Below are 26,849 nucleotides of genomic sequence, written 5' to 3' on the forward strand. Positions count from 1 at the left end.
TATAGCTATTACAGTAAAATAGCCTAATAATTGTTGGCATTATTTTATAAATCAGGTGTTAATGTTACACATACATGTGGCACAGTGAATCCTTAGATTTACTTTATCTGTTGGTGGCTACCTTAGTGACTACCTTACTTATAGGCCAGTAAGCAGTGGGGATATATATTTGCTAATAATATGTTGGATTCATGTTAAGACTTTTTTAATTTTCGAAAAAAACTTAAAAGAATTAACAATTATTTGGAGGCCCCACTGCATTGACTCTGAGGACCCCCTGTTGAAGATCCCCGGTGTAGGCTATTATCCGTTACCTCCAGTAGCCTAGCTGGCGGTCTACACGTTAGTTTGTTAGTTCCTAACCCTTTCCAGACACTAAAGTCACACAATAGCACAAACTCCTATCCTGACAAGCCAGACCCACATCAAGATGTTGGCCCTGGCAGCAAATTACATTTGCTGCTGCTAGGGTGAGTCTAGGATTAGTACACCATCTAGGCCTACTATTCATAATAGCCTAATAACATAACATAAATAATATATAATATAACATAACATAAAAGTATGGGGTTCCATTTGTGCCAAAATTAAGTCGACATGCTACCTGTCTATGCTTTGTGTCGTCTTCCATGTCTATGTCTACGTCTGTCTGTCGTCTTCCATGTCTATGTGTCTATTACCTGTCTATGTATATGTCTGTGTATGCTATGTGTCGTCTTCCATGTCTATGTGTCTATTACCTGTCTATGTCTATGTGATTGCCCACATGACTCTTTTGTCTGTCAACTCAAGCTACTCCTGTCGTCTGTCCTTGTCGTTTGACCGTGTCGTCTTGCTGTATCAATGCTGTATGTGTCTTGACTATGTGTTGTTTCCCTCTGTCGTTGCTATGCGTCGTTGCTATGCGTCGTTGCTATGCGTCGTTGCTATGCGTCGTTGCTATGCGTCGTTTCCCTCTGTCGTTACCATGGTCGTTACTATGTGTCATCTTCTCTCTCTCGCTTGTATTGTTGCTATGTGTCATTGCTTTATGTTGTTTCACTCTGTCGTTAGCAAGAGCTAACGTTAGCTAGCAAGAGTTCCAGCAGTTGATGTCACGCAATCACAGCATGCACCAGTCAATATCAAACACTGCCATCGGAGCTGAGCCGGAGTCAGCTAGCTATGTTACTAGCTAGCTAGTTGCACCTATTGTAGATAGCTAGCTAGATAAATAGATCATTTATTGATCCCAAGGGGAAATAATTTGCTGCCTATTTCAATAAACACCTTCATTCAGGATGGTGGATAGCTGCTGTGCGCCGGGATGCCAGAACCATCGGAAAAAAAAGATAATGGATAGCTAGCATCTTATGGGATTCCTAGCTAAAGATCCCGAGAGAAGAAGTAAATGGATTGCTTCCATAAAACGTGCTAGAAGCAGACGGAACCAAACCAAGCGATGGGAGCCCACAAATAATGGATTTCGGTTATGCTGTGATCACTTCATATCAGGTAACTTAACAGAAATATTTTATTTATGTAGCTAGCTAACGTTAGCTAGCAAAAACGGTTTCTTACGGTTGAGGCTAGTAGGGATACAGCTAGCTAGCTACGTTCCTTTCCTTTCTAGCGACAACCGTTCGTTATTACGAAAAGGCAAGTTCTACCTATGCAGTATGGCATGGATTTTGTGTGGATTACAAAGGCTAACGTCGGCTAACCTAAAAGAAGCACTGTATTCATATTTAAATCATAAAATCTCAGACTATACTGACTGATATTGCACATTTCCTTCCCTTGCTTTTGTATATTTTTTGTTAAATGGTAAGTTCTATTGTATTGTTATACTGTACACTTAAGAGTATTTTTTTTTGTATTTCTTACTGTCCTCTGTTTTTATTCTTTATAAGTTAAGTGAGTGTTGTAGCCTGGCCTACTTTAGAGCAAAAATTAACCAGAGTCAAATTCCTTGTTTGTTTACTCAAACCTGGCCAATAAAGCTGATTCTGATGTTGTTTCTATGTACTTATGTTTTAGAGAAAAAGAGTGACAACCCTCTGTCACCTGACTACGTTCCTTCAATCTTCAATCATGTTCCATCCCCGGAGAAGAGAAAAAGAAGAATGAGGTTAGATGTAGTCAACAGAAGAGCAAACTTCAAAGAATAGAGAAAGCAGCAAAGCCATCAGCTGCAGCAGTAATGGATCTAACGGATTGTCCCCAAGAAAACAGCAAGCATTCTACTGCAGACCAGGTGAAGGAATCTAACCTCAACAAAGAACTTGAAAATGAAAATATTCTGCCTTTTCCCCATGAAAATGACGATCCAGCCACTTCTGATAAATGAAACTATGTTGTTAAAAGAGAAAATGAATACAACTGCACTGAATGAGAATGGAATACATCCAAAAACTCTGCTGCCCGTCTCCTCATCCACACCCGTTCCCGTGATCACATCACTCCCGTCCTTCAGAGCCTCCACTGGCTCCCTGTTTCCCAACACATCCAGTTTCAAGTCCTGCTCACCTACAAAGCCCTCCATAACCAGGCTCCTTCCTCACAGACCTGCTCCACCACCACAATCCCCCCGTAACCTCCTCTCCCCACCACTCAGGACAACGCACCGTACCTGGGGTGACAGAGCTTTCACCATTGCAGCCCCCTCCCTCTGGAACTCCCTACCCACACACATCCGTGATTGTACTGACCTGGACACATTGAGAACACTAATCGCTAATTAGACTAATTACTAATTAAACTAATATTGCAGATTGGTACCGATGTGCAACGTGCTGTGTACGCGTATAGTGTAATACTGTGGACTGCTGGTGCAGTGTTGGTGAATGTAAGATGCCTAAACCAAGGAGGATTCATTGTTCTAGGGCGATTAATGACAAATAAGTATTACAGTAGTTATATTTATTTAATAGCATTTCTTTTTTTATCATTTCACCCATTGATTTCTTTTGCTGTTACAGTTCCCTGTCATGTCACCAAATGTACAATGTTTATCTATTTTTACTAAATAAAGATTGTGGGCCAACTCCTTTTGTAATCCTCACGACTAATTCTCTTTTTTGTGAATTGATCACTTTTGTGCAGCTATGACATATCCACTGTTTAGTGTTTCTTTTAATGCCAAGGCAAGTTTGGTGAAAATACACTTGAAACTTTGAACTGAACAAAAACCTGACACACAGACCAACATGTTCCGTACTCCGGGCTCACGGCAGTAGTACCACTGTTGACCATGATTTTGAAATATTGCTGCTGGTTGTGGAGCAGAAAAATACTTGGCAATTAGCTCTGGAATTATACATTTCTTAAACATTATTCTAGCCGCAGTGGCATCAGGGCTTGCCAGTATTATCCCATCTAAAGCAATTACACCTTGCAACATTAATGAGAGCAATCTGAATATCAGGAAAGTTGGCTAAAAGTAATCTGGGTTGATTTGAATGGGCTACAGTATAGGCTAATTATAGAATACTTATTATATTGTCTGACAATCACACAATTGGCTTCTGTATTCTACAACTTTTCAGGACTTTTAGTAGACCTCAGTCACATTTATTACATTTACATTATTAGGCCTACATTTTATATACAGAACACACACACAAAGCGACGCACGGGTCTGCTCCAGAGCTCCTTGAGTTTGAGCCTGAACCACGTAGACTGTTAACATCACGGCAACACAGGAACTTAAACTTTGTGTTGCTTAAAACAACTAGGCTAATGACATTCGGGGCTACAATAAAAACATTTGGGGCTGAAGCCCTTCAAAAGTGACCTGGTTAATATTGGTGCACATAACTATTTAGACTGACCAACAACCTCTAGCGGCGTGCAGTCGTATTTCGGCAGGCAGTCTTTTTTCAGCACAACACCGGAACTCTTGCTAGCTAACGTTAGCTCTTGCTAACGACAGAGTTAAACAACATAAAGCAACGACAGAGTGACACTATGCATAGCAACGACACATAGCAACAATACAAGCAAGAGAGAGAAGACGACACATAGTAACGACCATGGTAACGACAGAGGGAAACGACGCATAGCAACGACAGAGTGAAACAACACATAGTCATGACACATGCAGCATTGACACAGCAAGACGACACGGTCAAACGACAAGGACAGACGACAGGAGTAGGTTGAGTTGACACAGACAAAAGTTGAGTCATGTGGGCAATCACAAAGACATAGACAGGTAATAGACACATAGACATGGAAGACGACACATAGCATAGACAGACAGACATAGACATGGAAGACGACACAAAGCATAGACAGGTAGCATGTCGACTTAATTTTGGCACAAATGGAACCCCATATAAAAGTGGGGTTGAGGTAGCAGCAATCTCAACCCCACTTTAAAAAAATTTGGCCTATCCTTTTAAGTTACCCAATCACCCCTTCTAGTATGTGAACTAGCACTACAAATCAAACAGGAATAATACAGCTAAAATGTCCACTGCAATAAAAACTACGAATCAATACATAAGTGGATTTGGAAATCTCTAAGGTGACTTGTTTTGGATCTCGCATACTAAACCAAACCATACAAACATTTAAGGGGAGCTGGAAAACGACTTTGGTAGAGAAGGAATAAATTTAGTGTCAGCAGGTCAAAACAGTGTGGGGCTCAACAGTGTCTTAAGGGAAGGCCATAAGTGGGTCACTGTATTTCCTACAGTGCCAGCTGGTCACACCCGCAGGCCGCAATTCATATTCTCAGAAATCATCAAGCAAGCCTCTCTCTCTCTCTCTCTCCTATTTGAGTGCAGGCCATCTGTCTTTGATGGGACAGATCAGAGCCAGAATAAGTTGTTGATAAGAGAGGCACCGTGATTGATGATGCAGGTTTGCGGCATCCATCTGGTGACAGATTAGAATGCCTTAAAAATTAGATAATGTAGCCTATGTTGTAGTGATGGCTGTATACCCTCCTCTGACGAAGCCTTCACGGTGAAAAATAAAAACGGTCTACAAACATTCAGATGGGCAGGGTTGTTTGCAACAAAGGATGGAAAAATCGGTTACAACTGGCTGCATAGTGTAAAAAATCTATTCTCTGTTTAGAAGCGTGCCAATAGCCACAACAAAAGCACGCTCCATTGAAACCTCATGACACAAAAATTGAAATAAGCTGTAAATTATTTCATTGTGCTGCTACAACCTCAACTGCACACATAATTTGGACCCAAACAGCGACAGAACAATTTAGAGGAAATATGGGTAATGTTATTTATTAAGAGAGCAAAGGGGTAGGAAAGATTTGACACATCTCGAGAGAAGGGTTTATAAAATATGTCAGTGTTTGCACCTGTGAATGTAGCTTGGTTTTGTCCTAATTGAAAAAATTGATCTTCACATTATTTTATTCAGTATACATTCGTGGTTCTGATACCTGAGTGAATGTCCAAATCATTAAGTGGAAGAAAAAAAAAAAATGAAATTGATGTTATGAATGGGTGGAAAAGCCACAACTTCAGCACATCTGGTGTAATTGACAGAAACTCCATTCACGTTACACAGCAAAACACTTTACAGTACACTGAAATAATTTCCCAGATGTTTAAAAGCACCCTTAGTTGTGTGTGTGTGTGTGTGTGTGTATGTTGTACCACTGGACATTGACAAATCCATGTAAACACAACACTTTACTTTTTTTTTTCCCCCCCTTGCAGCCCCTGCATCACATCCCTGGGCACAGCAGCATCACGTGGCGATTCTTGGTCTCGTCGGCAGTGGTGCAGTGCCACCCTGGTGTTGTGAAATAGCCGGGTTATAGGAGGTGTCTGTCATCGGCCTGATTCACAACACCAGCTGCGGCGCACACACCTGAGAGGCAGGATCTTCTGCTGCTGGAACGTACTGTCGGGCGTACCATTAAGTGTTTGAGGGGCAGTGGTGAGTCTCTGCTTCCAGCACTGGGATGAGTACAACAGCATGGATCCCATAGTGCTTGGCTCTGCTTTGTCTGTGGCCATGGCTGAACTCAACATCTCTGGTAGAGTTATGTGGAGCAGCCAAGACAGAATGAGCCTCCATCTGTGTTCTCTCAGGCCAGACTGAAGGACAGAGAGTGTGGGCCACACATTAAACAGAGGGGATGATGGGTGATTGTTTTCTGAAGATTTGCACGTGCTTGGTGGCTTGCAAACCTCAGCCAACACCAGTTTTTGCTGCTACATGTATTGGTAGGCTGTCGCCGGATACTTTCTTGGATGTTTAAGTAGATTCCAAAGGTGTTGTTTAAACGGTTACTATGTTTTTTATTTTCTCCAGATGGTTGCTAGGGTGTCTCCCTGTAGTAGAGTATGCTGGGTCATAACATTCAAGCCATGCTACATTTAAGCATTACACTTTGAGAAATTACAGTTCAAGCTAAAAACGGTTGACAGTTTAAATGACATTTGAGACCAATTAATGACCACTGAACCATGACGTCCAGCAAACTTCAAATGAGAGCAGATGTGAGCATTATTCTCAACAGGAAAAACACATGCCAAAACTGGGACAACCCAGCGATAAACTGACTTTCTTAGATAATACGTGAAATTTGCACCCCAAAACTTGTTCATCTAGTAAAATAGTTATCATAGTTCTCTTATCACTGATCAAGAGGAATGTCTCTTCCCTTCGCTACCCCCAGACAATACTCCTCTTGATAGAGACAGAGAGAAATGTCCCTCCAGTCCCGCAGTCGACTTCAAGCCAACCCACCATCTGCCAGGGGGGACAGGACGTGTCTGCACTACAGCCTGTGGAAACGAGGGCGACATCCATCTCAAGTTTTGGCTCAACTGAACCAAAACTGACAATTCTTCATTTCCTTTCATCAACTGAAGAGTTTGACGTTTACTTTATATTGACCTCAATGTTCCAACAAGATTGCTCTTCTTAGTGTCAAAGGCTACGTTCACACCGCAGGTCTTAATGATTAATTTGGATTTTTTGCTCAGATCAGATCTTTTTGTTTGGCTAAAATGTGGCCTATATCAGATTCCAATGTGAACCGTTTGCGCTTTCGAAACTGACCCGCATGCGCAAAAGAACAATAACAATGACATCAGACGCAGCACGCTGTTACACTAAAGTTAGGGAGGTTATGGAGGAAGTAAGCGTTTTCGCTTTTTTCAAAAATGTTTGTGTAATGGCAGCCGTAACATTAATGAGCAGGTGCTGAGGAGGAGAAGAATGAAGAGAAAGAGAGCCAAATTGGCTATTTTGGCCTTTTGCGGGGTTATGGCTGCAAATTCACTACAGAGTTCTGTGTCTCTTTTTCCAAAACGTAGCGGTTACGGTATGAGCCTTCTAGTTTTGATTGACTTGAAGTATGTCCCCAAACACTAATTAGGTCTAACACTTCCCTCTCCCTCCATTGATTTGCTCCATCACTGTTCTCCATGTTGTAGGCCTAGTCAAGTTTTTAATGTTACGGTCTGTGTCTAGGGCTAACTCCCGCCGGCGCATAATTGTGACAAATGTCGATGTAGATTGATGTAAAAGTTGCATCAAATCCGCCTTGGTTGTTCACACTGCGGCCGCATTAAAAAAAAAAAAAAAAACCTGGTCATTTGACCCCCCCAAAAATAAATCTGATTCGGGCCACTTTTGCCTGCAGTCTGAACGTAGGCTTAGTACCTGCAGCTGCTCTTTAAATGGCCCAAACACAAAATCACAATGTCTCTCTTTCAAAACAACTGTACTCTTATTGTGTCAACTGAGGTTTGTTTGATTATCATTGTGGCTATCATTTGTACATAAGAATGAAACAAAGTGCACAAATTAGGATAGATATTATGGAGGGCTATGTTTTCTTTCAATCTGTAAATTTGTACATTTTGGCCCTTCGTCTCTCTTACATGGAAATCAAAGACTTGACTGCTCTACACATGCAACGATTACTGTGAAAACAATTTAAAATTGAGGCAAAATTAATTAAAAAGAAAAAAGATGCAATAAACATTTAGTGGTTTCAAAAAAAAAAAAAAAAAAAAGACAACTAAAAAGTAAACTTATTTTTTTTTATTCCAAATAATCAAAGATACAAATATGAAACGACAAAACTGAGAAAAAAAAAAGACCAGACAATAACGGGGAACTCAGATGGGTGATATAAGGATGTATCTGTTAACATAATGATGAATGTAGTATTCCATACAAAGGAAAATGGTAGACAAGTGAGTGTGTGAGAACATGACTTTGTCTGCAAAAGCCAAAAGGTTTCGGTGTGTGTGTGTTGAAATAGTCTCAATTCATCAGTAATTCCATCTGCACCAGTCTTGCATTGGTGTCCCCGGCCATGTTGTAGGGAATCATACCAGCAAAGGTGATCAGGGCTCTGGCCTGGCTGCGCAGTTGCTGTTGAAAGAAGGTGGCGGCATGTAGTGTGTTAACATAATGCCACTGTTTCTGTACATCTTATCAGCCTGCTGATTTACTGATATATATATATATATATATATATATATATATATGATTATATATACATATATATATATATATATATATATATATATATATATATATATATATATATATCAACAATAAACTTCATTACATTATAAAAATGCCAAAAATATGTTTGAAGTTTTAATTTACAGTGTCCCATTACGTATTTCCTACAATTAGTGATGACACTCGATGTCACAGCGATGTCTCTCACTACAAATATTTGTCACAATTCTTGAATATTAAAATTGAAGTGATCCTTATTACAAATGTTTCTGCTTATATCGTGTGATTATGCTAGGGTTCGGGGTTATATTGTGATTCTTTCGAAACTACAAAGTACCAATGCTGGTTATGGGTCTTGCAAATAAAGTATCCATCTATTGTGCCCTAATTTACTATTTATCTGGTTCAGCTGTTTCAGGCTGTCCCTCTGCTCTATCAAAGTCTGTCTTCTCACCATGTCTCTGTCCTCTATGGTCCTCTGTGGTCGCCCTGGCGTGCCCGCTTGAACCCCCTTCAGGCGTTTGTGCTGAGTGAACAGGATGTTCATGGTGGCCAACAGCACTTCAGACAGGTTGTGGCGCACCTGGGGACACAGAGGACACTTTTAGAAAGAGTAAAAGAATAATGCTGCGTAGTGTATTGTGAGAAAGTCTGAAAGTCCCTTTTGAGTGTGCAGATCTTGATCTCACCTCATCACTGAAGTTCCTGAAAGCAGCCACTCTCTCCTCCACGCTGTCCTGGCTGAGCGGAAGGAGCTTTAAACGCTCCATCACCTGACGGGGACACACAGAGAAGGGACGACATTAACAGAGGAGCTTCACATAGTCAACGCAGTAGCATCACGTCAACGCAGGAATCGTGGTGTCACGAACTAGGTGTGTGACAAAATGTTACTTCATTGGAACTGTTGGGTTGCACTCACGTCGTAGGCTCTGTCAACATGACCTGCGTGGTACTCATCAAAGAACGTTGTCAGGTCTAACAGCAGGTAGAAAGTGCTATCAACGGACTTGTCTCCGGATACGCCTTGAGAACGATACCTGCAGTGGAAAGAGGAAATTATTTAGTTTTTATATGATGCTCTTAATTAGATTCTGTGTGTGTGTGTGTGTGTGTGTGTGTGTGATAAGATAGACTTTCCTCACTACAGCAGCTCAAATGCAACAAACAGATTGGAAGAAATACACATTAAATAGAAGAGTGTGCATGCGTGCGCGTGTGTGTGTGTGTCCGTACCTCTCAGCAATAGCCACTGCAGTGTTTTTTAGCCTCTCCTTGTTGGACTGAGGAGCACTGGCCTGGGCGATGACTGGACTCAACAGCCTGTTCATCAACTCCAGCACCTTATCTGGGTTCTACACAGAGACAAATAGAGAGAAACAGTGAGAGGACTCTAAACCAACGGCAGCAAATGATCGCAGCTTTCCAGAAACACAAGTGCAGTATATGGATGCAGAGATCGCAGAGGAAAGGTCTGCTCACCTTGGCCAGCTCGTAGAGTTTGACCGCCTCCTCAAACAGGCCCTTGTTCTCGGCCTCTAGAGCCACTTTACTAATGATGGCTCTGGTGTCCCCGGCGAACTTATCTATGACTCCAGGCTAGAGGGAGGAGACGAGATCAGAGTGAGACGGAGAATACTACAGTTCTGACGGTAGAGCAGAGGGTAACTATCCTTAAGTTGTTAGTCTGAATTCAGCAACCAAACATGAGATCAAATAAATACGTAAAATAAAAGCAAAATTCAAATTAGGTAAGGTAACAAATTCCAGATCAAAATCCAGACATCTGATCCATCAACATCTATGGCATTGCATTCGGCATTTTGTTTGTTTTTCTCTCTAGAAAGAGTGAAATGGGATCCTGTTAGCCGAATGGAGAATGTGGGTTAGGCCATGTCAGAAAACTATATTCATATCCACCACTACCAAAGCAGTAAGCATGCCTTTGATATGCTAACAGTGACGGGCCAACTATTAGAAAATATTTTACAACCAACATTTTCATATCTAACAAAAAACACATACCAGTGCTACATTTAATCTGACATACAGTAGCTGCACCAGAATGGCTTCTTTAAATTCTTTAACTAATCAAAATCTTTAAGGGCTGGCCTAAATAGCCCTTGCGTTATGATAGATGTATTGCATAGAGTAGATAGAGTGAACAGATTTCTCTTATCAGGTAATTCTCCAATTATGCTTAAAAAGTGCAGCCTAGACACTTCTGCAATCATAAACGACTCATCACTACGAATTAGTTTTTTTTAAATCAAATTCCTACTGCAATAACTTTACAGCACAAATAATTTTAGTACCAATATTCTTCTTTTTCAAAACACTGACTCTGACTAAACTGTGATTGCTAATTGATCTTAGTGCCACATTAACCATATTTTACCAGAAGACAGACTGGAAAAGTGGGTTGGACTTTCCAGTAAAGTCTTAAATGTTTCAGGTCTGAGCTACGTGACCAGAATATTGTTCAGTTAACGTTCCTTCTATGAACTGTACTGAATAAAAAAAAGTCGAGAGTTGCCTTCATAAAACTCAAATTCAGCAAACTGCCATCGGTAGTGTTGTACTGGCAATCTTACAATCATATACTGTAAAAGACCATTATATATATATATATATATATATATATATATATATATATATATATATATATATATATATATATATATATATATATATATATATATATACACACACCTTTGTCCCATATCACTTATTGTTGACAAATATAATAGTGTGTGGTATGTATGGTGATGGTAATAATTTAATGAATAAGTGTGTGTGTGTGTGTCTGTCTGTCTGTCTGCCTTGTCTGTATCTGCTATTTGGGTTACTTACCTTTACACAACTATTAACTAAAAACAACAAGTATGTACGTATTGAGTTGATGTAAATTAATGCTTTTTTTTTTATCCGATTCATCGAAAAAATAATCGACAGATTAATCGATTATTAAAATAATCGTTAGTTGCAGCCCTACAAAACAGGTACCCCAGTGTGTCTTGTGGTAGGAATGAAACATATAGCAATGTGACTTTCAGGTAGAGCTGGGCAATATATTGATATTATATCGATATCGTGATATGAGACTAGACATCGTCTTACATTTTGGATATCGTAATATGGCATAAGTGGTGTCTTTTCCAGGTTTTAAAGGCTGCATTACAGTAAAAGTGATGTTATTTTCTGAACTTACCAGACTGTTCTAGCTGTTCTATTATTTGCCCGTGCCCACTTAGTCGTTATATCCATATTACTGATTGTTACATTGTGTAAATATTTTGTGAAAGCACCAATAGTCAACACTACAATATCGTTGCGGTATTGATAGAGGTATTTGGTCAAAAATATCGTGATATTTGATTTTCTCCATATCGCCCAGCCCTACTTTCAGGGGAAGAAAATAACCTTTAAACATCACATCTTGAAGAGTGCTGCAGCCACGGTGATCAATGTCAATACACTTTGGAAGTGAAGGCTACAATGAAGCATTGTGGAGAGCTTTTTGATCCATGACAATGGAACAAAGTGCTGCTAAATAGAGCGTTTCAAAACACGTAGAAGGCGTGTTGAAGAAAGGGAGGATTTCTGTCTGTCTAACTGACTGAAACCTCCCATGTAGAGCAGAGTCACAGAGTGACAGAAGAACGTTGTGAAGCAGAGAAAGAGGACGAGAGAGGCATGGCAAGAGAGCAGGTGAGAGGCAAAGGCATGTACAGTAATAGAAACAACAACCACCGTAGAGACGAGGGAGAGATCAAAGACACGTTCTTCCTACCTTTCTACTGCCATCCTTCTCTAATCTCCCCAAGAGCATGTCAAACTGTAAAAAAAAAAAAAAAAAAAAAAAAAGAGTCAGATATACCATATCAAAAACATGTAAAGTATACAGTGTAATAATACCAGAGAAACAAGTACAATAGCCCTGAAATAAACCCTTCTTGAAGTGCATTTAAAGGCCCAGTGTGTAACGTGTTTAGTTGTTCATTATCACAATATGTGTTGCCCGTTCACAAACTTGTCCTTTTTCATGAATATTTACCTCCACCATCAATTCCAAGTATTCCTTTTGGCTTGAAATTTTACATTTGCTTTCGCAATAACTGGGATAGGCGCTCCATATTCATGCACCATCTTGAAATACGTTAGCCGGTAAGAACATACAGGACATGCTGCCCCGCCTTGTCACATGATAAACTCCCAGGTGCTGCTAATGCTGCTAACGGGTATCGTAGCTTCCCGGCCCCGGCAAGTTTGAAGAAGGAAACATGGAGGACCACACGTATTCAAAATCTAAATATCAGGAACAGGAGTCTTCTTCTTCGCCCCGGATATTGAAAAGAGCAAGAGACTTTTTGAAGCGTGAAGGCTACCGTAGCTGTAATACTTACTTAGAACTGCGAGGCGCAAGAGAGTTGATTGCGATATATGATCTCAAAGCTAGATGGGACACATTCCTACACATTGGACCTTTAAAAAAAGCATTACACAATTTGTTTGCTAAATTTAACAGTTTTACTTTTAGTATTTAAATATGCAACACTTATTAGTTAAACAGTAAAATCAGAATGTCTGAGATTAAGGAGAACAATTAAATGGATATGCTCTGATCCTCTTAAAGAAACAAGACTCCACAAGGGATCTAGTGACATGCAGATTCTAAAACCTCATCTAGGACGGCCACATCAGCTGCCCCATCAGCTAGTGAGCACTCTGTATTGGTTGTGGCTGGATTAACTGCGTTAAAAGGCATGGAACAACTGTATAGGCAGTATTTCCAGAGGGTCTCTGTGTAAATGTGGGGCACTCACCTCCCGACTCTCAATAACAAGTTCACTGACACAACGCATGAACATGTTTTCTCCCTGGCAGTCTTTCTCATTGCTGCAGAAAGACACAAACAGTAGGAATTAGAAAACAGGCACTGTAGTGAAAACTGTCTGTATAGTATAGGGTCAGAGGAAGAATCGGACTGTGAGTGTAGGATTACTTACCGTAAGAAGTAGAAGTACTGCAGGGCTTCCCGTGGATCAGTAGACTCAAACTTGCGAGTGTACAGCATGAGCAGACGGATAAAGTTGAGGCGGCGTACCATGGGAGGGTCACCGGGCTCCTGGCTCACTACAGAGAACAGGTGAACACATTTTGGGTAAATAAAATGTCTTTCTTGAGCGTCAGCACCACCCTACAAAACAAAGGTGATTGAACTCACACAGCTGAGCGCTTTGGCCGGACGACTTCAGCAACAGCCCCAGCTCGTATAGGACCAACGCCACGTGCACAGCATGACTCCGAAGTCTCTCTACACGAAACAAGAAAGCCACGGCCGCCTCAAACTGAGCTGTCAGGAACAACACCTGGAAATACAGGAAGGGCTGCTGGCTCGCAGAGAAATGGGACTCTCCTGTTGGACAAAAGATGAGAGAGAGGGAGTTAGTTTAGATGACAGTGAAAAAACTTCCACACGGTGTTGAAGTATTTCTGCATTACCATAAAACCCAGGGTTCAACATTTTGCCCACCAGCCAAATGGCTAGTCAATGTTCAAATTTTACCAGCCAACTCAATTGATTAGCATTGTTTTTTGGGCCGGTGAGTGAAGCAAATCTACCAGCCACTTACATATCTTACCAGCATTTGGCTGGTGCATGGTGCTAATTTTGAACCCTGCTTAAACCCGGATGTAATTTAAGGCTACGCCCACACTACATTTTTTAATTTTAAAACATTATTTTAAAATGAAAACGATCTCCGTCCTCATGAGTCTTTTAGCACTTAGCGTTTTCACATCTAATCTCTGTCAATGTAACGCCTGAAAAAGCATATTATAGACCATTCACGTACACTGAGCATGTGCATGCCGGTAAGGCTGATAATGCTGGGAACGAGAATTGTCACAAATCGCTTGAATAACAGCTTGCCCCAGCGGATGTAAGCAATAGTAGCATTATAACATGCAGAAATTAACTTCACAACAGCTGCTAGCATCAACAACCAGGTCAGACACGGCTATAATTCGTTATCCATGTTGAATTAACCACTGGTAGTCAAGGCTGATGTTTGTTTTCTTCTAGAAAAGGGTCACGCACATGACTGATAAGACCCAATCAAGGAGCAAAAGTGATGTTTTCAAACTAAAACAGGGTCAGCAGCATTAAATGTTACATTTCATGACGTCTCCGTTTTAGGGGCTCGGAAATTCCGTAGTAGTGTGGACGTGAAGCATAAACGTAGCAAAAGATATGCCATTTAAAACGAAAACGTATTAGTGCGAATATAGCCTCAGGAGAAAATAGGTTAAACCTCTAATGTCAACATGTGTTCCCACACATTTCACTTTTAAAGTCATTGTTGAGACTATTTTTTTCTCATCTGACTACTATGTGCAAAACATTTCTTTCTTTCTTCTAAATAATTGCGAAACTTTAAAAATGACTACGGTTTTAAATTAAACTGCCAAAATCAAACTAGCAACAGCACTCTCCTTTCTGGATAAAAGACAATGCAAAGAGTTCAAATAAAAAAAAAAGATAAAATAAAACAAGATTTTGGCTGGAAGCAAAACTTAAATTCTACATTCATTTTTTAATAAATTTGTGGGATACGTATTTTTTGGGCATTTTTGTATTCGTAGTGACAGTGGAGAGGTGACAGGAAGTAAGGGGGACAGTTTGTTAAACTTACTAAAGTTGTGGTATTGTGTCAGCAGTGTGGGTGTTTCAGTGTTTAATACAATGGAATTAATGACTATCTGACAGTTACTATAGAAAATATTCAATTGCCATTATTGAACATATTGAAATGTATTAAACTATAATAGCCATTGAATGGCACCAGTTTAACTCTGGGTCTATGCGTGCCATGTCAACAGTTCGACAGTTGCTATGGCAACTTACATGTAAGAATTCGAAAACATTCTGTCAAGCGCAGGTACTTAGTCATCAAGTTTACTTTTTAATTATAATCCCTAATCCTCTTGCTGGCTGAAAGTTTGAGTAGAAGAACAGGGTGAACCATGTCAGCCATTTTATTGCCTTATCTCAGACTACCAGCACTTTAGTTCAAAAAGGGAAAGCGCATGAGAGAAGAGAGAGAGAGAGAGCGATGAAGAAGGGAAAAGGACGAAGGAGGAGAGATAAGAGTGTGGGTGTGAGGGGGAGGGGGAAAGAGCTGCAGCAGATTGTGCAAACAAGAGATGAGAAAGAACAAATGCTCATGCAAGGAGAGAACACTTTGAGAAGGCTTTGGGCTTTACGTCCCGCTGTGAAGCAAGATGGAGGACAACAAAGAATGCTGTGCCAGACAACCGAAGGAGCTGAGCAGCATGAGAGAAAACAGAATGAGGCTTCAGGCTGTACTTCCCAATGAGCAGAGAGAGAGTGGGAGAGGGGAAATGGGAGAGGGTGAAGGCTACTGAGAGAGGAAAGGAGTGCTGTCTTATCTGAACGGAGCAGGATCAGCCCGTGGAGAAGGCAACACCCAGGGGAGAAAACTGGGCTTTCGCAATCTGTGGGAGTGAAGGCCTCATGCCCTTACGCTCCCCTTATTTTGTGCATCAGGGGGCATGCGGTTGTTACAGAGGGTGGTTTGATTTTAAAGTTACTTGTGTGATTAATTGTGTGAAAAATCAAAGTCAAAGCCTTATCTTTGTTGTTTACTTTTTCTCGTTGTATATTATATTTCAAGCACAGAACTGGAGAAGGCATACACTTATTTCACTGCACAATGTAGAGATATTTTGAGTATGTGACAAATAAAAAAAACGTTAAACCTTGAGCCTTTCAGCTTACACAAAACTACTACTGTCACTTTTCTTGTGTACAACTCCATGTGCAAGACCATGACTGCTTTTGCGGAAGGACTATCCAAAAGTGTGCCCCTTGTCCCCTCTTGTAATATTTATTATGTTGAAACATCAAGGAGACAGAGTTCTTGAAGAGAGAACAGGGCAGCAGTGGGATGCAGCCAGGAGGAAGCATGGTTGGACGAGAGTAAAAACCTGCAGCTGTTTCTTTTTACTTTATTGAAGGCATTTGATAAGGCCCATAGAGAGACAAAGCGGGAGAGACGTTATTTCATTTTGCAGTGACTGGCAGTTGAAGCGCTTCCAAGAAGACAAGACACTCTGATGGCTGAATCATACGTGATACAAAAGATGAGAAACTGTGTTGCTGTTTCTACATTTGTCAGTCTAAAAATCAATTCCAAACAGATTCTGGCTCATTCATCCACAAACTCATGAACTTTTGTTCCTGCCTTCTTCGACAAAGGATTCACAGTTGCTGAGGCTCATGGGTACTGTAGTGTTTAAGGCGGTTTACCATACCATATTGGTAAAAAACATGATTCTTCAGAAAGTAAGCTGAATTATTCATAGCTGTTTGCTTTAGTGTTGTTAAATTATCCATGGGTTTCTCTGTGGAGGAGAATTGAGGCTTTCAGTTTCTTTATTTATATTTTTCAAAAGGTGGCTTATCCATATCTGCAAATTGAGGTTTTTGGGTGATTATGCGTGCCGTGCATACACACATATTTTGTCCGCAGCCTTGACAATTACCTCATGTGCTGGCAAAGGGCGGGGGAGTTTACACGTTATATTCAGTAAACAGTTCTCTAGCTGTACACCACCAGAAGTGTTTAGTACTAGAATTCCTGATTGTACAGTAGGCTCTCTGCAGTCTGCAGTTCAGTACCGGCTGCAGAGACGTGCTCGGGCGAGCGCAGATAGAGAAAGAAAGCGGACTGGAGCCGTGAATGAGAACGTTAATTTACGGTATTTCTGATTGTTTCACAGCAGTTACATTCTAAAGCACAGTGAGACAAAATCATTGTGTGTTTTTGTGCCGCGGCAACTTGTGACAACTGCGTCACAACTGTGCACCCCTATTTCCAACCAATGACATAATTTGTCCCGCCCAGGTTGTTAGCGACCCTGGTCGTGTGCAATTTAAATTGAAATCGACCAGAGTCTCGACCTGGGGCGCGAAGCCAAGTCAGTCAACGCGGGTTAAACCTTTCAATCACAAAGTCCACCCTGGTTCAGTCCTTGGCCCCTCGGTGTGAAAGGGGTATTGCATTCCTTCAGTCATGGAGGGCCGCCAACTACTGCTGCCCGGGGCGTCTGTGGCTCAGGAGGTAGAGCTGTCCTCTACCAATCTGAACCCCAAATCCCATCCCGTCGGTGTGTGAATGTTTATGTAATGAGGGGGCACCTTGTAGTGTGTAAAGCTACACTAAAAGCACTTTGTGGTGGCTAAAACCAGAAAAGCGCTATAAAAATGCAGGTAATTTACATAACAATGATTCCACATAGTGAGGTATACAGATTTAAAATGCAGTTCCATACCATAGTCCTCCAGCAGCTGTTTCTGCAGCTGTGGCAGGGTCAGTCTGTCCTGAAGAGAGCTGCTGCCGTCATCATCAAAACACACCTGGTTCAACTGCAGGGACAAAACGTGGTACACATGATGTAAAAATAACGGAAGGAAATACACAACTTTGGTTTAAAGGAAGACTGCTTCACTAAACAAACACACAAGTCAAAAGATTGCCAACAGTGAATCCTTGAAAATGAGCTTTAAATAATGATCATTAACTGGGTCAGCTTCTCCTCTGGTCAGTGCGCTAATGCTTTATATTTAAATAAACCAAAAATAAATATGTCAAAATGAAGTATACTGTACCTTAAGCCAGAGGTAGTCTTCAGTCTTGTCTGCCACCTCTCCATGGTTATCACTGATGTCACATTTCCCGATCAGGCAGTAGACGGCTCTCTTATAAGGGTCAGCGCTGTTCCTCAGCACTCTGCGGTAGTGGAGACGAAGCTTGTTCTCTGAAGTCGGGGAAAGGCTGAAAGGAGGAGATCCAGAGGCATTAAGTGATGATACAGTTTTACCTTTTACCTCTAAAAATATGAAGACAAGGAGGCGTTCTTACCGTCTGTCAGGGCTGTTCATATACTCCTGAAACCAGGTCTTGAAGTCTCCTAGCTGATGTTGCACTCTGTTCACAACCTGCATGGCTGCATTCAGATCTCCACAACGCAGACAGTAATAGATCACAGCCCACACCGGATGGCCCTCGATCTCACCATCCTGTTGCACACAAATATTTTTGGCAAAGTGGTGACAATATTCCATGTCGATTGCCGAACAAAGATTCTGCCCCCATATGAGCATAAATTGAGCTTGTTCTAATAAACTCATCATGTAGCAGTTTACAATCTGACCGTTATGATTGGCAGAATTACCAAAAATTAAAACAAGACATTCTGTATATGTGTAATATAACTGGCAGAAAATGAAAAACAAAAAAAAACTTGTGTGTTTTACCTGCATACCAGGCAGGGGCCCTGGTAGTTTAATGTTAAGGAAGCTGCGTACTAGTTGGTACGTTCCTGGCACTCCTCCTAGTTGAGCCTGATGGAGGTTCCCAAACACAGTGACCATGGTGTAGTTTTTATAACTGGGAGAGAGGAGACACACACACACACACACACACACACACACACACACACACACACACACACACACACACACACACACACACACACACACACACACACACACACACACACACACACACACACACACACACACACACACACACACACACACACACACACACACACACACACACACACACACAATGAGTTCATCAACATGGTGCAGTTTGGCAAAAATGTAAACTTCTGTATGTCCAGTCCACTAAAAGCTTATGCTGTGTTTCATTTACACAGCATACGCATAAGGGGGGACTCTAGTCCCGCTTTGCCAGACCTTCATCCACAGCGCGAGGTAGGGTCTGGCTAGTCCACACAGTATTCCGGGATGGGAGAAAAACGTGCTCCGATTTATTGGCATTTCTTTAAACCAATCACAATCGTCTTGAACAGCGCTAAGTGCCGGACGCAGGTACAGTGCCTCTGCAAAATAGCCTCGGGAAGGAACTTTTTTTGGTGGAACGTGAATATAGAATATAGAATATGCTAATAAACAGTATATTCTTACAATTTTCACTACTGTTTGATGCTCGGAGCAGCCATGTTAAATTGTGGTGTCAGGGTTGGTGAGGTTCTCCCGACTTTCCATGTCGGAAATTCGACTTGAGGGGGTGTTCCATTTAAAACTTCTTCCCAGTTCAACTGGAACACACCATCAACCTCTTCAAAAACAAGACCAACCACTGCACTTTAGAAAAACAAAAACAAGCACAGTTACCTGTTCTCTAGGAAGCTGAGCGCCTGGCGTACGAAGGCCATTTGCATTTCAACAGAGGTGCGACTTTTGAGAGTGTCTTTGGCTGGAACCAGCAACACATCGGTCATCTGCTTCACCATCAGCCACATGTCTGATACATTCTGGAGGGAAGAGAGAGGGCGACAGTCACAGTTACATAAAGGCATGTATAGAGAAAACAGAATGCATAATAGCAGTCAGAGTAAAACCTGACCTATATCTTTGCAGAGGACAAAATGATTAAATCTGAAAATAACAATTTCATGGTGATAGTAGATGTTCTTACCTTATCATCCAGGCTTTCTGCTACAGAAGCACATAAATCTCCCAGATTAGGCTGAATGTGACCATTCACTATCTTCTCATTGAAAATGTAAATCTAAAAAGTGGAAGAGGTGGTGATAAAAGGGAGAGAAAGAGGAAAAAAAGGGTATAAGTGATAAGCTCCCCAAATTGTCAAATGCAAAATTTTCAGGTTACATTTCTACATTTGCAAATGAATGTTCCAAAAATTGAAATCCGCCTACAACTTCATCCACACTATGACCATCGAGTGAAATGGTTCACCACAAAAAACAAGAAAAAAAGGATCAAAATGTTTAAAAGGTCATCAAAGAGGATAAAAAAAACAAGACAAATGACGCCGCATGCAATGTGTCGACACATGGTCAGAGGACAAGGCCACAATAAACGACTGTGTCATGTAGCAGATCAGAGACAAACAAAGAGAGAACGAGAAGGTCAGACAGGATGATGAGAGGGAGAGGGGGACGGTCGAGAGACAGAGTGAGAGAGAATTACCCAGACTCCCCCTGTAACACCCAATCAATCAATCAATATGTTTGATCTGCCACTTCCTGTCTTGCCGTGACCCCATTTGAACTGAATTATCAGACAGAGGGCATCACAAACAGACTCATTTACACATCTGTTTTCAATTCACTTTAACTAGTCAATTCAAGAGGTATGATGTCTTTAGATTTAAGTATTAAGTTGTACGAAAATGTTTGTTTCATGGCAAATTCATTTAACAGATTAAACTGAAGCTATCACAGCCAGAAATATAATCTCTTTTCACAAATAAAAACTACTGATGTTTGTAACAGAGCCTGACTGGTATCACATCAGTGTCGGCATATATGTCTGAAACTGCGTCACCATACAGAGTTTGTCCACTGGACAGCATTGACCAGGTTTTTATTTTATTTTTTTTCCAATTGTAAAATGCCACACTCAGTGCATCTTCTGGTCACAGTTCTTTATTATCCAAATTTGAAAGATTCTTTTTAAAAATGCTTATTTTATGTTCTCAAGTGGGGAAAAAAATGCATATTGGAAAATATATCATTTTTAGAACTACATTTCTGACTTTTTTTTATTGTAAAGATAATTTTTTGGGGCATTTTTAGGCCTTTATTGACAGGACAGCTGAAGAAATGAAAGGGGAGAGATAGGAGGAATGACATTCAGCAAATGGCTGCAGGTCGGAGTCAAAGCTGGGCCCGCTGCGTCGAGGAGTAAACCTCTATATGTGGCCGCCTGCTCTACCAACTGAGCTACATTTCTGACTTTGATGCTCCCCAGTGGTAGAATTAGAAAGAAAAAAAAAAGAAAAAAAGACACTGTGACACTGAGATAAATAGGATGGAAGTTATTTTGCATCTAGTATACATTTTTACTGTTTGTACTAAATTTAACTGTGTGCCCTTACCTGGATTTTCCATGTATAACAAAATGATTAGACTGACGGCGACTCACCTGTCGCCCATAGGCCACCTCCACGCTGTCCAATGCACTTCTTCCTGGAGCTGCCACTTCACTCACAAAGCTGGGCTACAATGAACAGTGAGGCAGCAGATGACTTAATAAATACACTGCACACAAGCAAGTAGCATTACTAAAAGAAAGTTAAATAAAGCTAGAAACAGCCGAAACGCCAATCATGTACCAATAAAACTGTTAATTGTGTCTAATGTGACAATCATTTAGCATCTTAAATTAATCCTGTTTTTTTAAAATAAAGATTCTGCATGTCTTTCCAGCCCAGATAAAGGACAACCTGTCCACAGTGTTTCTATGCCTGTGGCCCAATGCAGGCTGGGATAAGCTCCCACAGGATGACACACAGGATAAAAGTATTGTACTTTACCCAGGGTGACAATATATATAGAAAGTATGGATCTCAGATGAAACAGTTATTCTGGTTAGTTTTGATGAGTAAACAGCTATGAGTACAGTGTCAAGAAATCTGCTTGAGAGACTTGAGACTTGCTTTTAAGTAGACGTATTCAGTCTAAGAAGTTAAAATATATTACAATATGCTTTTTGTGTAGGAGGTTATGTTTTAAATTTGATTGGTCCGTTTGTTGGTTTGTCTGTCTGTCGACAGGATTACGAAACAACTACTGGCCCGTATTTTGTTTTTATTATTATTATTTTTTTTATTAAACTTGGACCAAGAAAAAACCTGTTATGTTTTGGAGCGGATCCGGATAACGGGGCGAATACACAAGTCATTTAGTACTTTAGTTAACATTGCGAGACTGGGCATTTGTGCTGCATTGATTTGGTGTCTAAATAATCAGAAAAATGAGTTCCCGACTGGGAAAATTCTCACTGCATTAACATTGTGAGATAGGGCTTTCTTTGACAAAGCTCTACGCCCTCCGAGTGCCCTTCTAGTTATTATAAAGAAACAGTGGTGCACATGCATCTTCTTTTAGGACACGTTCATTGTCTAGAACAGATCTAGTACAGAGCTGGGTCCATGTGGCAACCTCAAATTAGCCGACATACTGATATAATATACTCTCATCACCAAAAGAAACTGAGACAGTTTGTCTTTTGTTGGTAAAGATAGATTTTTTAAAGGGGAACTATACAGTTTTGTTGGGCTTAATTTACCATAACTGAACAGCTTCGGAGTCATTGGAATGGTTAAATTACTTTTTTCGAGTTGAATGGTGGTCGTCTCGCTTCCCCCTAGTACCTGTGAGCGGAAAACCACCCTTGCAGCACCAGAAGTATCGCGTGATATCAGGTCTCGCGATGTAACAAATGGCTTCACGGTAAGGGTGTGACGAGATCTCGTTTTACGAGATCTCGCGAGATTAAAACGTGACGAGACTTCTCGTCGAGGTGAAAAGTTGTCTCGTGAGGCGATGTGATGTCAGCGTGATGGAGCGTGAAATTACTATTGAAGATCCCCCTGCCACTTTTAAATCATTTGTGTGGCAACATTTTGGTTTTCCTGCGGAAATAATAAACGGCGAAAGAGTGACAGACAAGACGAACACAATATGTAAATATTGTAAGAAAAAAATGCTGTATACCGCGGCTAACACGAGCACTATGCAAAAACACTTACAGCACCACCACAGCTCTCTACTAACTACAGCACCCGCGACGAAAACATTAAAAGGCCAAACAACTCTAAAAGCCTTTGCATCTCTGCCACCGGTAAGTGCAAGAGCCACGGCAATAACGAGGGACATAGGCGTTTTCATTGCAGCTGATATGAGGCCATTTTCTGTGGTGGAAAATGTCGGATTTCGGCAACTCCTAAATATCCTTTGCTGTCTCCACTTGCCAAAGCATACCTTTCCATCCCTGCTACCTCAGTTCCAAGTGAGTGTGTTTTTTCTACTGCAGGAGACATAGTTACTGCCCAAAGGTCTCAACTGCTGCCAGAAATAGTCGACATGCTTATATTCTTGAAAAATAACATGACCATATCTTAGGCTGTTCTGTGTAGTTTATCTTATAGAAAAAAATAGTTTCTGTTTGCACTTGTAGTTTTGAGAGAGCAGTACTTTGGTTATTGATACACTTACTGTTTGCATTTAAACATTTTCTGTTGTTTACACATTTATTTTATTTATACTGTTTATTTTTTTTTATGTTCGATTTGTGGAAAGGAGTTAGATTTCACAGGGCAGAAGCCAGTTGGTAGATTTTATACAAAACATTTTGCAGTGTTTGCATGTCCTTTACTGCATATGATTCATTAAAATAGTAAAAAAAAAGTTAAATAACATTCATCATTAATAGTTGATTTCAAAAGGCACCTAAATTGTTTTGCATTTTGTGATTTTTCAGTTGAATAAAAAAACTATTTTCCATTCATATATTTCATCATTGAGGATTTCTTTAAAAAAAAAATTTAAATCTCGTCTCGTCTCGTTCTCGTGAACCCAATCTCGTGATGTGTCTCGTCTCGTGGAGTAAGCGTCTCGTCACACCCCTACTTCACGGCACTGCATACATACACGCCCCCATTCAGGAACCGGCTAGCACAAGAACAGGGTAGCAATGGAGTTTATCACACTATGACGCTCGTCATGGCTGAGCCGGCAAAAAAAAGAAGCAGAAAGCTAGGAAAGCATTGTCGGAGGAACAGAGAAAGAGGAAACGGCAGACTGACTGAGCGAGGTATCAGACACTAGTAAACATCGGAGCTGCCAAATATCTATTCCGAAGCTGTAGGGGGAGCTCTATAAAGAAACCTAAGAGCAAAAAGCGAGAAAGCAGCGAAGAAATGGCCAAAACTGCACAGCGCCCCTTTAAGGCAGTCATTTCTTGAACTGTGGAGGTCCTTCCTCCTAAAGCAGCTCTGTGTTGTGCTTCCTGTACCTCCACATCTTGACTGAAGTCCAGCGCGTCCTCTCCTGCTCCGAGTAGTGTGTGCAACACTCTCTGCTTCACCTGCTCCCACTGGACCAGCATGGACTCACGGTGGTACTCCTCAGCCAACAGGAACGTCTGAAACATAGCAAAGTAGGAAACAGGTCGTACTCATGCATTACTGCACGCAGGTTAGGAATGATACTCTATGCTGTGCCTTGATGACAGTGATCTTTTTGAAGCAGCATGTTTGACTCTGAAGACAGACTTGCAAGCTGCAGGACATTTAAAAATGAGAACAAGACAGTTTAGCTAATTTTTTGCAATACAAACTCTCGCTAGTATACTATATCATTAATAGCTAACATAATGCCTTGCCTCACATGCGAGGTGCTAAATATGATGCGATTCATTTATGCAATGAGATGGGTGGGTATAGTGGCATCAGTAGATGAGTGAGTAGGGCAGAGTAGATTATAGCAATTGATTTAGTGCAAGAAGCATTCTCTCCAGTAGCCAGAACCTAGGGTACACGCATGCAGCACATAAAAACACACACACCACATTTAGCAGCAGACCCCTGTCAAGATTGTACTACTCCATCAGGACACAGTGCCGTCTATTTTTATTCTCCATAGAGACTCAAAGTGAGATAATGGGAACGTGAGATAATTGAATCTTTCCAATCTTCAGCTCAGGGAGAAACAAATGTAGACTAAAGCTACCATTTACTTTGTTAACTTGGCCACTGCCCGGATGCCAAAGCATTTACTTTTAAAATTTCTGAGTCGTATAACTGCGATCTGTCAAACCTATGATGGAATCAAGAAAGTGCAGCGCAGAAATGACAAAGATAAATTTGAGGTCATTTAAAAAAAATATATATGATGTCCTCATTACATCCATAGTTTGTGGATCAGAGAGAACTGAAATGAAATGTCCTTCACAATCTCTTAATCAAATTAAAGAGATTCTTATCAAAAATCGTCCGATATATTGTGATCAGATATTTGCATCTCTCAAATAATGATATCAGTATCTGCCTTAAAAAGTCCAAACCTTTAAATTTAAATGAAATCATATTCATGTCAAGCGACTGCTTGAAGACTGGACAATATCGTTGTGTAGCGGGCCAAAAGCACACATTTTGTGTGATGTAAAAGGTAAAACAATCAGATATAAATCTGCAAGAACATGTTTAACATTGGCTTTCTTTTAATCGGTGCATTTAAATGTTCCACCCTAGCACACAAGTGTTTTTCTCCTCTCTCAGGGAGCAGAGAGAGATAATGGGAACAGCAGCTAATTAAACGCAGGGTCTATTAGCTCTGCCATAGGGGAAGCCATTTCAAAACCATTCCCTAAAGGTTTACACCACAAGGACTTTTAGATCACAGCAAGCAGATATTACTAAAAATTTGGTTTTTAAGTGATCCTATATTGTGATGTGCTAATGTTCATACACAATGCAGTGCTGAAAACTCATCTGATTTTGGAAAACTAAATATGAGGCAAAGAACCACTACTGTATCTGACTATAGAGTCTGATTACATATTGTCTTGTTAAATGTAAACAATTTCACCTGTAAAGAAAAAAAATAGACATTCTGAGATGTGGGTTTTGTAGGCCTGTGACCTGATTTTTCCACACTATAGGATCCAGATTCTGTCACCCATCTGCAGCTCTTTTTCGACCCGAGAAACCATCAGACACTAGGCAGATACTGACCCTGCGGCGAGACTCCTCGATGGCTGACAGGAGGGCGTTGTCCCTTTCATTCTTCAAGAAGCCCTGTGGATGAGGTACGGACAGACAGAGAGAGGCCGAGACGTGTGACAAACAGAGAAAAACAGACAGAAACAGAGAGAGAAAGCAGGATATGTTAGCTTCAACATTGGGGACAAAATAAAGCAGAGATAAAGTGTATGCGGAGAGTTGTAGGGGGACAGATTTAGCAGGAGCACCATACTTTGCTCTACGGGAGACAGAAGTTGCTTCTCTATTTTCCATCCTGTTTTTCTCTGCCCTTCTAGACATGTGCAGTCTCACACACTGTCAGGATTAGTCAAACGAATGGTCGATGTTTTACACAGCAGTCAGCATAGACCTCCATTTTGAAGTAATCTCAAGATGGCTGCCCCTGCATACATACACCCCCACCTCCTCTGGTCTTTCCTATGAAAATGGTAATTATTCACATCCTACCCAACCGATAATAAAACTACTTATCCTATACACAAGATCTGAGCTATCAAGTGAGTAAGTGGTACTTCTGTAACAACTGGAGTGTGCAGGAGAGAACACGACAGCGCTCTTCGGAGGAAAATTCAGTGACTGTTGACGTGCATAAAGGAACAGACATCTTGAGAAAGCACCAAAATGGTGGCTGCACCGTAATGCACTCTTTACCGGCCTCTTAAAGCAAACACGAGAGTGCGTCACCGGCAGCGTGACGCACGTAAGAAATCTCTTCTTTCTCGTACAGAATATCATGATACAAGTGGAGCATTTTAATAGGAGGAA

The 26,849-nt window shown here is 40.9% G+C and overlaps 1 protein-coding gene across 1 annotated transcript in view; it reads right to left on the reverse strand.

The window, feature by feature from the left end:
- Positions 1-8,019: 8,019 nt before the first annotated feature.
- Positions 8,020-26,849, reverse strand: part of nup93 (nucleoporin 93) — a 32,597-nt gene continuing 13,767 nt past the window's right edge. Inside the window, exons 4-22 of the mRNA XM_028584843.1 lie at positions 26,055-26,117; positions 24,335-24,463; positions 21,461-21,535; positions 19,989-20,081; positions 19,685-19,824; positions 18,797-18,929; positions 18,402-18,559; positions 18,149-18,314; positions 17,812-17,905; positions 13,679-13,870; positions 13,461-13,587; positions 13,278-13,350; positions 12,245-12,289; positions 9,934-10,050; positions 9,688-9,806; positions 9,374-9,491; positions 9,141-9,224; positions 8,906-9,034; positions 8,020-8,355 (exon numbers count right to left, since the gene is read on the reverse strand). Of these exons, the coding sequence (XP_028440644.1) occupies positions 8,245-8,355; positions 8,906-9,034; positions 9,141-9,224; positions 9,374-9,491; positions 9,688-9,806; positions 9,934-10,050; positions 12,245-12,289; positions 13,278-13,350; positions 13,461-13,587; positions 13,679-13,870; positions 17,812-17,905; positions 18,149-18,314; positions 18,402-18,559; positions 18,797-18,929; positions 19,685-19,824; positions 19,989-20,081; positions 21,461-21,535; positions 24,335-24,463; positions 26,055-26,117 (2,166 nt within the window). The 3' untranslated portion in view covers positions 8,020-8,244. The remainder of the gene's footprint in view (positions 8,356-8,905; positions 9,035-9,140; positions 9,225-9,373; positions 9,492-9,687; positions 9,807-9,933; positions 10,051-12,244; positions 12,290-13,277; positions 13,351-13,460; positions 13,588-13,678; positions 13,871-17,811; positions 17,906-18,148; positions 18,315-18,401; positions 18,560-18,796; positions 18,930-19,684; positions 19,825-19,988; positions 20,082-21,460; positions 21,536-24,334; positions 24,464-26,054; positions 26,118-26,849) is intronic.

Source organism: Perca flavescens, chromosome 8, assembly GCF_004354835.1.
Source record: "Perca flavescens isolate YP-PL-M2 chromosome 8, PFLA_1.0, whole genome shotgun sequence".
Classification (NCBI taxonomy): Eukaryota; Metazoa; Chordata; class Actinopteri; order Perciformes; family Percidae; genus Perca; species Perca flavescens.